The sequence below is a fragment of the Plectropomus leopardus genome, chromosome 3 (genome assembly GCF_008729295.1).
Source record: "Plectropomus leopardus isolate mb chromosome 3, YSFRI_Pleo_2.0, whole genome shotgun sequence".
Lineage (NCBI taxonomy): Eukaryota > Metazoa > Chordata > Actinopteri > Perciformes > Serranidae > Plectropomus > Plectropomus leopardus.
Genome location: NC_056465.1, coordinates 37,182,249 through 37,195,622, shown reverse-complemented (window position 1 = coordinate 37,195,622; position 13,374 = coordinate 37,182,249). Strand labels below are relative to the sequence as shown.

General features: G+C 40.8%; 1 protein-coding gene across 1 annotated transcript; it reads right to left on the bottom strand.

The window, feature by feature from the left end:
* Positions 1–523: 523 nt before the first annotated feature.
* Positions 524–13,156, bottom strand: rab3b (RAB3B, member RAS oncogene family). The gene is made up of 5 exons (XM_042483794.1): positions 12,614–13,156; positions 9,313–9,537; positions 3,005–3,123; positions 2,801–2,925; positions 524–1,681 (listed from the first exon to the last, which is right to left on the bottom strand). Exons 2-5 carry the CDS (start codon positions 9,535–9,537, stop codon positions 1,497–1,499), a joined length of 654 nt encoding a protein of 217 aa, XP_042339728.1. The 5' UTR covers positions 12,614–13,156; the 3' UTR covers positions 524–1,496.
* Between the last annotated feature and the right edge of the window lie 218 nt (positions 13,157–13,374).

Below are 13,374 nucleotides of genomic sequence, written 5' to 3'. Positions count from 1 at the left end.
AGCAGTGCACTTGGAGCAAAATCTAATTCAGCGTGCAACCAAAACAAAGATCGGGGCACGAGCCAGCCAGGTGTGAAACCTTTACACAACCGCAACAACATTTTTACCCAGGTGATTAACCCTTTGAAATCTCTGAAAATTGGCTTGATTTCTTTTAAAAACACTGGAAGGAGGAAATAAATTAGCAAGAAAATAATGAAAAGCTATTTAAAAAGTACCTGAAATATGAAAAAAATTAAAATAAATAAATAAATAAAAATGCTAATAATAAAAATATTTATGTCTGAAGCCTAATTCTAAACATTTATAAACACAGATTTATTGATAATTTTCTATTGGTTCTGTCTTTTCAAAAGCTAATTATTGATCTTTTTTCTTACCTTTTGTTGGGTTTTTTTTGGCAATTTGCAGTAAATTTCATGCAACTTGCTAATTGCCCTTTTTCCCATGTTTCTGAAAGAAATTGAACCAAATTTCTTTTCATTTTTAGGATTTTAGGATATTTAGGATTTTAGGATGTTTCCACATTTCTCATATTTTAGGACATTTAATGGATTTTTGGATGTTTCTAGGATTTTAGGATCTGGGATTTGACCTATTTAGTCGAATAACATTTTGAAAGTCTTGAAGAGTTGCATAATTGAATACTTTTATCCCCCTTCAAGTTAGCAGAGTGCTAAACAGGAAGTTAGCTACTCAGCTGCCATAGTCTACTTAATCTACGAGCTCCAGGATGCGTAAGATCCCGGTAATTTCATATAGCAGAGCCCTTTTGGAATAAACACGGTCCTGTCTCCAACTCCAGTTCTCTTTATATATCCACAATCTTGACGGAGCAAAAGATTTCAAGACAAAGCTCTCTATCGTAGCTCATTAGCTGCTTCATCCTTTTGTATAAAACCTTCCTCTGTCTGTGGTTTGCAGAGCCAACGATACAGATGTGTCTCTTTAAAACACGTAAAATGCACAAACTTAATGTCCCGTTAGTAACCAAGCTAGTTTACCAGCTGGCAGTTTGCAACCCCAGCCAGCTTGTAACCAACTATTGCTACCAATTTTTTGCTGGCACAAATATCTGCATGGACACCTTCAAACTTCAAACTGAGCTTCTAGCATGACCTGTTTGGTGAGGACACACGGATGAATTTTGCCACTTTCTCGTGTGACCAGGCTTTATTCTACTTCTCGTAAATCTCATAACCTCCTGAAATCTGAAACCTTTTCAAACACGCCAAACTAAATGTTGTCCAGAGTGCACTGCCACCTTTACTCCTCCGTCTACGTAAGGACCAACCTCGGATACTTGGGGACAGGAGGGGGATGAAACGCTATATAAATCGCAGTAGTGATTATTGACTGCTCACGAACATGGACTGAAGCAGAGAGAGTGTGTAGAGGAATGTTACAATAGTTAATCTGCTTTTTTTGTTGTTTTTGTTGAGAGATTTGGGGGACGAGGGGACAGCGTAGGGATGGGCGCATGAAGGGACGGATGATCAGCAGCACTTCTGAGGTAGCTGGGCGGGCTTGTCGGTCAGTCTGGTGGTTTTGGTCCCGGGAGCCGCCGGCACTTCCACGTCAACGCGCTCCGACATCTTCACACAGATGATGTCCACCAGGCGCTCGAAGACCTGCCGCACGTTGATGTTCTCCTTGGCGCTCGCTTCGTAGTACTCGAAGCCTGCAGGAGGAAACAGAGGAGTTAAAGGGACAGTTCATCCCAAAATCAGAAAACAGATTTTCCCTTTGACCTGTAGTGCTATTAATCTTGTAGACCTTGTTGTGAGCAGTTTCATATAGGAGCTATTTTCTTTTTACTTGCCAGCTAAGCTTGGAATGTGTGGCTAAAAGGGAATGTCTTTAACTTCACTTTAAAAAAGATAAATCTGTGACAGGGGCTCACTGCGTTTTGTTTTAAGGGGAAACAAGTTGGAAACGAGTGGTCTAAACATTTACATTAGTCTATCTTCAGGCTTTTAAAGACCGTTTTCTGGCTTGAGCTGGGTGTGGTCTCATCTGTTTGAGCGTCTCTGGGTGTGTTTGCTGTATTCAGACTCCTCTTCCCACTTCTCAAATATCGCTTTAATCCCAAATGTTTGAATGTGTTGTAAAACCACAAAGATGAAGGCTGTGAAACCAACTATAGCTGCTCACTTTATTTCTCTAACCTGACTTTGATTAATCATGCAAAATGAAATGTACTGACCCGGGCTGAAACATCAGAACGCTGTGACACTTTTCGCAGCAGCACAGTCTTGTTTCAGGGTTTCAGCCCGCAGCGTTTACGTTCAGTAATGACCCGTTTAGGTGAGGAAACAGCTCTGAGCAGTCAAGCTAAAACCAGAATTGAGTTCTCTTAATTTACACACCTCTTTGGCCTTTGGCAATAGGTAACAAACTTGTCGCATTTCGGTACTCCTCAGCACACACACGCCTCGGGGTGAGTTTGCATAAGTTCAGCTGCTCTTTCTCACAGGAGAAAGAAATTAAAACCGAAATATGCTGCTGTGATGTCAGCTGCAAGGAATTCTCTTTGCACATCTGTTTTTTTGGTTTTGCCCATACTCTTTCAAACATAACTGTCACCATTAAAATGATTTTATTTTATTTTAACCTTACCTCACATTTTCTAACCTTGAACATGGATTATGAGGGTGGGGTCATGTACTTTTTTTATTCACCCGTTTGTATGTAAAGCACTTTGTGCAACATTATTTGCAATACAAATAAAGTTTGATTGATTGAAAATGACCCCACTCTGGAGGCCATATTAGACTTCTAAGTCGCAGTAGCGTCTCACCTAACTGGTCGGCGAGGTGTTTCCCTTTCTCCGGAGGCACGACTCTCTCCTCGTCCATGTCGCACTTGTTGCCCACCATGATCACCTGGGCGTTGTCCCACGAGTACGTCTTAATCTGAGTTGCCCTGAAAGCACATTTTCTATCTTTTAATTGAGTATCAAACAGAAAAGCGAACCAGCACATGCACTGAGCTCATCTCGTACCAGTCCTGGACGGCGTTGAAGGACTCCTCGTTGGTGATGTCGTACATGAGGATGAAGCCCATGGCGCCGCGGTAGTAGGCCGTGGTGATGGTGCGGTAACGCTCCTGCCCCGCCGTGTCCTGGGAGCAAAAACAAACATACAGTCACAATTATGATTTACTCAGGGGCAAAACTCAAAACTCATGGCGGCGTTTATATCTATTTTTTTCTGTGTTATACGTTTCAATATATATAATTACTATAATTATGAAAATAACTTTCTGGATATTATTAGATATAAACGCCGCCATGAGTTTTGAGTTTTGCCCCTGAGTAAATCATAATTGTGACTGTAGGTTTTTTTTTGCTCCCAGGGCACGGGGGGGCAGGGGCGTGCAATTTGTGGAACATTTCTTGTTAAGTTGCTCGCTGCCTTTACCTCCATGCACTCGAGAGAAATCAAACCAATCTGCTCAGATTTCAAAGGGTCAAATAGCTTGTAAAAGGTGTCTGAATGCAGGACAAGAAAACTGATGCTGATCCAGGTCTCAAAAGTTTAAAACGCAACAACATACCTGATAAAAGCTGAAAAAATTAGGCTTATTTTACAAAGCACTAAAATCAAGGTAAATAAAGCAACTTGCAAAAACATAGAAATGGCGCGGATACTATATATCGCACTGCTGAGCCGCCTTTAATCACTGCAGGGAAACAGGTGTAACTGGTCATCTGACATCCCAACATACATACTAAACTGGGATATCAGCTGTTATATTCTGGCTTTCTGAACCAGACTGCTTGAGTTGGCTAATTGTGCAATTTGCTGTTTCCATGGAGACAATCTGAAAGCTCCATCATCTAGACCATAAATTGGCACAAAGCATTTTTTTTTTTTTTTAAAATGACCTAAAAGCATCAATTTTCTTAATGGAAAGCCAGAATACAAAAAAAAAACAAATGTCACTCAAACATTTACTCACAAGTATAAATATTTAAATTGACATCTTACAGGCGTGCAAACGCTGAAATAAAATAAATAAAAGATACTTATTTTGGCACAATCATCATCCAACACACACACACCTGCTCTCACCTCAGAATAACACACAACGATGTGTTGCAGCTGCAGATTCACACTCAGAATCTGCACTTCAGCACCTCTCAGCCCGTCGTCAGTGTGTTCATCAGCCGACTCTGCAGCTCACTGACTGCTGCTGCTTGTTCGACCAAAACAGTGAAATAACCAACACCTACTGGGTATCATTGTTGTTTCCCCATAGCTTTTAAAAAAATAATTTTCCAAATCTACTCATTACTTTCAATTTGTGCACCTTGCCAAGTTGCTCATTGCCCTTTTTTTCCAATGATTTCAAACGGGAGCGAACCACTTTTCTCAAGTTTCAAAGGTTGAAATGTGCATAAAAAGGCGTCTGAACGCAGCACAAGAAAAGTGATGTCGTTCCAGGTTTTAAAGGGTTCATGATAAAATAAATAAATCAGGAATACATGGTTTTGTGCAGCAGATCAGTTATTGAGACTCTGCTGCCAGAAAATCTCATTTTTTAATCTCACAGGAGCCAAAAAAGCTTCTCTAAGACTCTTAACGTCTTATCTGAAGCGCCGATCGATCCGAGGCCGCCGGCGCCGACCGCAACAAAAACCAGCTGAGGCTCATTGTGACTTTACCGCCCGTCCACAACAACGACTCCCACATTGCTCGGCCTCCACCCTCACACCGCCACAGCTGGTCTGGGCGCAGCGGCACGGCTAAATTTAGCTCTTTTGTGCTCCGTTTCCTCTGCGCTCATTCAAAAATGTCTCTTTCTTTTTCTTCTAGTTGGACATGGCCAGTTCTCGTTTGCATTTAATTAATTCAGATTTGATTTGGAACATGATTGTGTGTGTGTGTGTGTGTGTGTGTGTGTGTGTGTGTGTGTGTGTGTACAGCAGCGACGTTAATCATGCGATAAGCAGCAGAGCCTCAGGCAGCAACTGATTCCTCTCGGTTTGGTTGAAAGCAGAGAGAAACGCGTGTTTGATTTCCACAGAGGAAGACATGGCTGCACTCCAGCAACATGTTCATAAGTATGTGGACGGCTGAACTTTTCCAACCAACTAGAAACAAAAGAAAAAAAAGATTTTTTTTTCTTGCCCCACTAGCATGCATGGTGTTTTTTAAACAGATTCATGGAGGAAGTACTCAGATCCTTTACTCGAGTAAAAGTGCCAAAACTACACAGTAAAAATACTCTGTTAAAAGTAAAAGCCCTGCATTCAAAACCTTCCTGAAGTAAAAGTGTACTTTAAATATGAAAAGTAAAAGTGCGGATATTTTAAATAAGATATTGAACCATTTAACAGGTATTTTTTGATGACATAACCAGGTATTTTAAAAAGACACTGGGACATCTAGGACTTTTTTTTTTTTTTAAGGCAAAACCAGACATTTTTAACAAGACGCTTGGACATTTAGCAGACGTATTTCTGGCAACAAAATCACCTATATTCAAATCAGCGAGTCAACATCAGGATTTAGCAGCTGGTTTTAATGAGACATCAGGACATTAAGTAGGGGTTATTCTAGCATCTTATTCTGCAGGAACATTTAGCTGCTTTTCAGTATTATCCAACCTGAATGATATTGTTATTCGGTACGACACCTTAAGTTTTTGGGGTATTGTTTGGGAACATGAGAAACTTTCGGGTAATTTTCTGTGCACTTTCTTGGTAATTTCTTTTTTAGTTGCTCATTGCCTTCTTTCCTTGTTTTTGAAAGACATTATGAGTTTTTTAAGGTTTAAAGGGCTATTTTTCACCAAAATGAAAAAAGAAAATCTTAATGGATCTGCTTTGTGTCAAGAGACAAACTGTGGCATTAAACCAACAGTGAACCTGTCACTCTGGGGACAACTATAAAATCCCATAAGGCTTTGGTAGCATGCATATGACTATACTGAAATCAGTGTTCATTTCAGCGAACACGCATTCTGACTAACTGTTTGTTGCATTGTTTCGTTTACATAACATGTTTATGTACGCGCATTTATTTTACTCATCACTGCGCTTTCAGTTTGAATCAATCAGCTCTGATTAGCTCTACTTATTGCAATGCCCCCCCCCACACACACCTCCTCCCCCACCCCTCTTCTTCCTCCCCCTCTGGGCTCCTCTGTCCCCCCACCGGCTCTCAACCTCTTCGCCCCAAGAGGTCTCTTTAATTGCCACTGAAGACAACACTGTTAGTGTGTGTGCATTTGTGTGTGTGTGTGTCGGTGAGAGAGTGAGTGAGCGTGAAGAGCTGCTGCCATGGCAACAACAACATCACCACTGATGATACCAGCTGAAGCAGAAGTCTGTCTTTTCTTTCATTCTCCTCCCAGCAGCTTGTTGTTGACTGAGAGCAGAACATCGTGTTTCCCTGCATCACTCTCTCCATTTTACACTCTCTATTAGATTATAATATGCTACAGTTTATCATACGCCAACCCAGAATAAATGTGTGCATTTTACGTTTTTGCAAACCACGGATGTGTTTTACCTTTAAAATTCTCATGCTGCTAATGTAAGTTCAATCAAAGGAAAAGTGGGTTTTAAAAAGGCATTAAGATGTTATTTACATAATTTAATTTGAGGTTTTTGTTGTGTTTTTTTTTTAGTTTAGACGGATGATATTTCTGGGACGGCAGATTGCCCTCTTTGAGCAGCTGTGGTGTGTTGTTAGAATTTGGTTTGTTATTATTTTTAATTGGTTGTTTTATGTTGATTTGAGTAAAATAGTTAAGACTAAGTCTTGTTTTTTATTTATTTATTTATTTATTATTTTTTATTTATTGGAATTGGTTGGTTGAGGGTGAATTGATTATTATTATCTTTTAATTGCTATTTTTAAAGTAGTCGTATTTTTGTATTATTATTAATTTATATATATTTTTTATTTGCTTACTTTAATATCTTATTTATTTTTTTCATTGCTATTCTTATCAATGTTACTGTTGTTTTAGGTGTAATGTAATGTTGTGTTGTTTTGGACCCCAGAAAGACAATTGTCTATTTGGTGTCAGCCAATGGGGATCCTCATAATAAACAACAAACAATGCTGTGACTACGCTGTAGTTGACGTGTGGTTTGGTTTAAGCACAGAAACCAATTGTTCGGGGTTAGGCAAAGATTGAAATTTAAAGTCACCGGTTTGTTCCTACAAACAGCGCTAGAAATCAAGTGTTGTTGAAAAAAAAAAAAGACAACCCGATTGTCACCTGAAGATAGCTGCAAAGCTGCAGACCAACAAAAAACAAAACAGGTTGTTTTTTAGTGCCATAAAAACATCGCTGAAATATGCAAGTGTCCGTCAGCCCGCTCCAGCACCGTAATGTGCGACAGCCCGCTTCAGCGCACGGACATTTTCGACAGCTCCATCGTGGACATGTCTGACAGCCGGCTCAAGCGAGCGGACATGTCCAACAGCCCCCTCCAGCGTGCGGACTTGTCCGACAGCCCGCTCAAGTGCCGAAGAGTCTGTCAGCCTGCTCAAACTAGCAGTTTTTACAAACTGTCTGGCCTGTCGGTTTTCCAACAAAACACCTGTCATTGCACACGACCAATACCCACGTAGGTGGCTATTAATAGCGCCCACCACTGATTCATCACATGTACCTGTCAGAACCAACTAGCGGACCGCGGTCCGGATCAGGACCAAAACTTCGTCCTATCCAGACCTGTGGCCAAGTTGTAATAAAATGTTAGAATGAGAACAATATCTTTTAAGGAGTGCTGCTGGGCAATTAATCGTAAAATAATGGAAACTGACATGTAATGTTTTGGAGGCCTGGGGCCACAAACACATGAGCTTATTTTCAGCCTTTCTCTAACAGGAAATGTTGGCAGGCTGTTGGCAGCTATCGGAGAAGTAGACGATTCACAGAAGTTGAAGTCAGAGTCCTGCAGTCAGGAGAGGTTGGCCTATTATCAGCACAATGTGCTTAAATTCACCTGAAGTTTGTTTAAGATGGAGCTTTTAATTTTTTTATAATGCTGGAAAGTTTGATGAATAATAATAAATCATATGTTTATTACACTCCAACACACCATGGTCACATGAATCTGTGTCAGTGAACTATGAGGGCAAAAAACAGACAACAAAAAAGGGGGAAAAAGAAAAATAATCGTTCAGTAATTGTAATTGAAGTAAAATGTTCAACTGATCGTGATTCTGATTTTAGGTTTGAGGCTCGGACCTTTGCTGGGAGGAAATTTTAGTAACTGGACCTCTTTGAGATTTAGTAGAATAGGTCCTCCAGTTGGTGATGCTGTTCTACAGTATATTTGTCATGTTCAATGTCTGACAGAAAATAAATATTTAAACCAAAATTAACTTTATGATATCTTCATATCTCAATTAGGAGTAAAAGGGAACCTTTGAGCTCGACAGAAATAGTGATTTGATGTATATCGTAAGCTATATCAATATCGACTGATATGAAAGAAATTATCATGATAAGACTTTTTTTCATATCACCCAACGCTAGTAACATATTGGTGGTTTGCAGAAACGTACAACACAACTTTTGTCATGGTGACTGGGCTGCTCGAATACCAACCATCATCTCCTCCTCATGAGAAATTCAGGTCATACTCATGTACATGTACGTCACACATACGAAATGTACAAATAGAACATGTTCGCATTACAATACAATGCTGCTAAAAATGCGCTGAAATCCTAGAAACATTTTGAAATCCTATAAATGTACTAAAATCAAAGCAAAGTCCTAAAATCTGTCAAATGTGCTAAAATCTGAGAAACATCCTAAAATTCAAGGAACATCCCAAAATCTTAGAAATGTCCTACAATCCAAGACATGTCTTAAAATTCAAGATGTTCTGAAATCCAAGAAGCATCTTTAAATCCCAGAGACATCCTAAAATCCGAGAAATCGCTAAAATCAAAGAAATGTCTTAAATTACTTGCATGTCCTAAAATCTGCTGAATGTCCTAAAATCAAAAATTCTAGAAATGTCCTAAAATCCAACGTGTTCTAAAATTTGAGAAACGTCTTATAATCCAAGAGACATCCTAAAATCCTACAAATGACGTAAAATCCAAGAAATGTCCTAAAATCCTAGAAACATTCTATAATCTAAGAAATGTCTTAAAATTTGAGATATGTTCTAAAATCCGAGAAATGTCTTAAAATCTAAGCAAGTCTTAAGCAAGTCTTAAGGATTCTGCCCGGCTGACGGATGTTTTGCCACTCGGTCCGACTGTGACGTCAAAGCGTACCCTCTATTTACGTCAGCTATGAGACAAACATAAATCCATCCATCCTCACCCAGATCTGCAGCTTGATCCTCTTGTCGTTGCGATACACCGTCTTCACCTTGAAGTCGATGCCCACTGTGCTGACGAAGGAGTTGCTGAAGGAGTCATCGGCGTAGCGGAACAGGAAGGAGGTTTTTCCGACGCTGCTGTTGCCGATGATCAGCAGCTTGAACATGTAGTCAAAGTTCTGGTCGGAGCCGTCCCTCTGGCCGAAACGCTGGTCTGCCTTCGCCATCTGGTTTGAGGAGAAAAAAAACATAATCAGCATCACAAACATCCGTCTAGACGAGGGCGAAATTTAAACGTGCAGTCTGGGTTCTTCTGATTGGTGGCGCTTGTTGGAGCTGGATGAGGCCTGACTGGAAGCTCCTCAAATACAGCACTCACCATCCTCTGCTGAGAGACAGGGACTAATTCCTGCTGGCAATTTCAGTCTGAAAGGTCCACTGTGAAGGACTAAGGGGGACATATTGGCAGATGTGTGATACAACGTTATACGTCATTTATTTTAGGACAGGGACACTCAACTTGCTTTGATTCGGGGCCACTTTTACAAGAAGAAAGCAGGCCAGGGGCCAGTCAGAGCAGCCCCATACAGGATTTTAGTTTCACAGATTTTAGGACTTTTCTATAGTTTTGGGAAGTTCCTTAGATTTTAGGACGTTAAGGACTTCCAGGCATTTGTAGGATTTTAAGATGTTTCACAGATTTTAGGTTTGATTTTAAGGTTTTAGGTTATTTTGGTGATTTTAGGACGTTTCACAGACATTAAGACATTTCTAGGATTTTAGAACATTTCTTGGATTTTAGGATGGTCCTGGGATTTAAGGATGTTTCACAGATTTGAGGACATTCGTAGGATTTTTGAACGTTCCTAGGATTTTAGGACATTTCACAGATTTTAAGACATTTAACAGATTTTAGAGCATTTCTAGGCTTTAAGGTTGTTGCTGGAATTTTAGGTCATTTCTGGGATTTTCGGACATTTCATGGATTTTAAGACGTTTCACAGATTTTAGGACATTTCTGGGCTTTTAGGACATTTCTGGTATTGTAGGTCATTTCAGGGATTTTAGGACATTCATAAGATTTTAGGATGCTTCCAGGATTTAAGGACATTGATAGGATTTAAGGACATTGCTATAATTTTAGGATGGTCCTGGGATTTTAGTGCGTACCTCAGATTTTTGGAAATTTCTAGGATTTGGGGACCTGTCATGGATTCTAAAATGTTTCACAGATTTTAGGACATTTTTAGGCTTTTGGGATGTTTCTGGGATTTTAGGACGTTTCTTGGATCTTTCCAACAAAACCTGCACTTTGAACTCAAATATGCTTTTTAGTGTCTCTCATGTCAAAGGCCGTTAACAGTTTAACAGGTTTGATTTTTTTCACGTCATTAAAGGATCCTCTGGGAAACTTCTACGACCTCGAGCTGTGATAAAAACCTGTCGGATGGGTTGAAAACTGCATAAACGCCACTGTTCCTCTGTGCTCCTGGAGAGCCGACATTTGAGAAGCTTTGCAGCCAAATATGACTGGAGTGCAAACAAACCTGCAGCGTGTTCAACAGAGACACAGTGCAAACAAACATTAGTTGTCAGGCTTCACCTGTCGAGTTGAATAAAAAGCCCAAGCTGCTCTGCCGTCGACCTTGCAGGCAGGCAGAGGTCGGTGCGAAGGGTTAGTGTGTGAGGACTAAACAAGTGTGAGCAGCATGAGTCACAGCTGAGGCTCCTGCTGGATTCAGTGCAGCGTGGACGGCTGCCACTGGAGACTCATCCTTTCCGTCAGCCACCGGGGAGAAAAAAGGACTACGAAATGTATCTGAAATGGTGACTCTAGGTGATAATGAACACCTATAATCAAAATAAAGTGACTAACACTGGAAACTTTTTTTGTACTTTTAGTATATATAAGGTGCCAGAGTGCAAAAAATCACCATCAAAACAGAACTTGTTTATAACAATAAGTGGCAGTGGAGGATCCCCCAACCGCTGACAAGTCCTAGAAACGTGCTAAAATGCTATGTCCTAAAATCTGGTAAATGTCCTAAAATCCAAGAAATGTGCTGAATTCTGAGAAATAACCTGAAATCCTAGAAGCTGCCAAACATTGGAGAATTGTCTTAAATTCCGAGAGCCATCCTAAAATTCAAGAAACGTCCTAAAAATCTGTGAAATCTTAGAAATTCCTAAATTCTGAGAAATGTCCTAAAATCAGAGATATGTTCTAAAATCCAAGAAACATCTTAAAATCCAAGAGAAATCTTAAAATCCTAGAAAATGTGCTAAAATTTCCAAAAAATCTTAAATTACTAAAAACCATCGAAATTCATACAAATGTCATTAAATCCACGAAATGTCCTAAAACCGTAGAAACATCCTAAAATCTTAGATACGTCGTAAAATCTGAGAAATGACCTAAATTTCAAAAAACATTCTAAAATCCTACAAATGCCTAAAATCCAAGACATATGTCCTAAAATCCTAGAAACGTCCTAAATCCAAGAAACACCCAAATCTGAAATATGTTCTAAAATCTTAGAAATGTCTTAAAATCCTTGAAATGTCCTAAATCCTACAAAGGGCCTAAAATCCTAGTAATGTCCTAAAAACCTACAAACATGTACAGGGCTGCTTTGACTGGCCCCTGGCCTCCTGTCATTTTTCCAAAAATTGGCCCCCAAAGCAAAACAAGCTGAGTGTCCCTGTCCTGCAATCTATAAATATATGACATCATGAAGTTTGTTTAGTTATTAAAATGCACATCCATGCAATAGAGCCACTATACATTCCTGCAGGGAGATGACATATTACAGACACACTACAGCAGATTGAGACATCATCACGAGGCCAGCAGAGTCTCAACTCCCCACGGAGCGTCACAGACACGCTGCACCTGTGAGATTATTATAGGATATAATCGGAACATTGTGTTTCATGGGTTTTTTGATCACCTGCGTAAAGCACAAAGATGTCCAAATATTCACGGTCAGTTTAGAATATGCAGGAGGTGGTGCAGAAAATCGATACATTATGATCGATATTAAGCACCATATGAACACAGCGGTGGCTGCAGAATATTAGAATTTAAATATAATGAAACGAGAGATTAATTTATGAGGTTATGAGAGCATGGTGGGGCTATAATGGAGCTCCACTGGCGCGCCAGCTCAGGTGTGATCGACGTTTCTGGATTCATATCAGGCATCAGGCCCGCGCGCGCGCGCATGTGTGTTCATTAAACCGGTGTTAATCGGTGTAGTGTCAGCGCCGGTCATCCGTGTTTTCTGTGTGTTTGTCTCTTACCTCTGCTGGGCGGATGGGATGCTCTCTCTCTCTCTCTGCTGTGCACCTGACGGAGGCAGCTCGCTCCTCCAAATAACAAGAACAGCCGTAAAAATCCAACAAACGCGTCCTCAGCGGCGGCAACAATCCGATCTGATGCACCGACCGTCTGTCTGTGCAGGAAACCAGGAGCGCCGGCTGCGTCGTTTGCAATCAGCAGAGTGGATTTTTTCCTCCAGAAACGAGGTGAAATTGCCTGGAAAACGCGTCCTTTCCGCGGCGCCGCACGCAGCTTCTTTACGCGCGGCTTTACGCTGACATATCCTGCGTTAATTCAAGGTGGAGCGACGCGATGTGGGAATGTTTGCAAAGGCGTCTGCTGGCAGTCAGCTCCTCCGCCCTAAAAATAACCAACAGCGGCTTCTTCTCTGTGAATGAATTTTTTTCTCTCTCTCTTCAGGCTGTTTGCGGACTGTTCCTCCTCCCTATCACACGGCAGATCTGTGCAGACGCGCGCGAGCGGCAGGAGTGGCGGTCATTTGCGTGCTATGACTCATAAACGGAGCGGTGAGGCGCGTAATTGCTTCAGCTTCGACGACTGAGACATCGGGCTGAGAAAAAAAGAGGAAGAATCCGCCTGTTTGTGCTGCGACAACACACACACACACACACACACACACACACACACACACACACACACAGGTGCACATATACACCGGCTTTATTCTGGCATTTCAATGTAGCCTAATTATTCGTGAAAGTGACAGTTATGATCAGGTGAA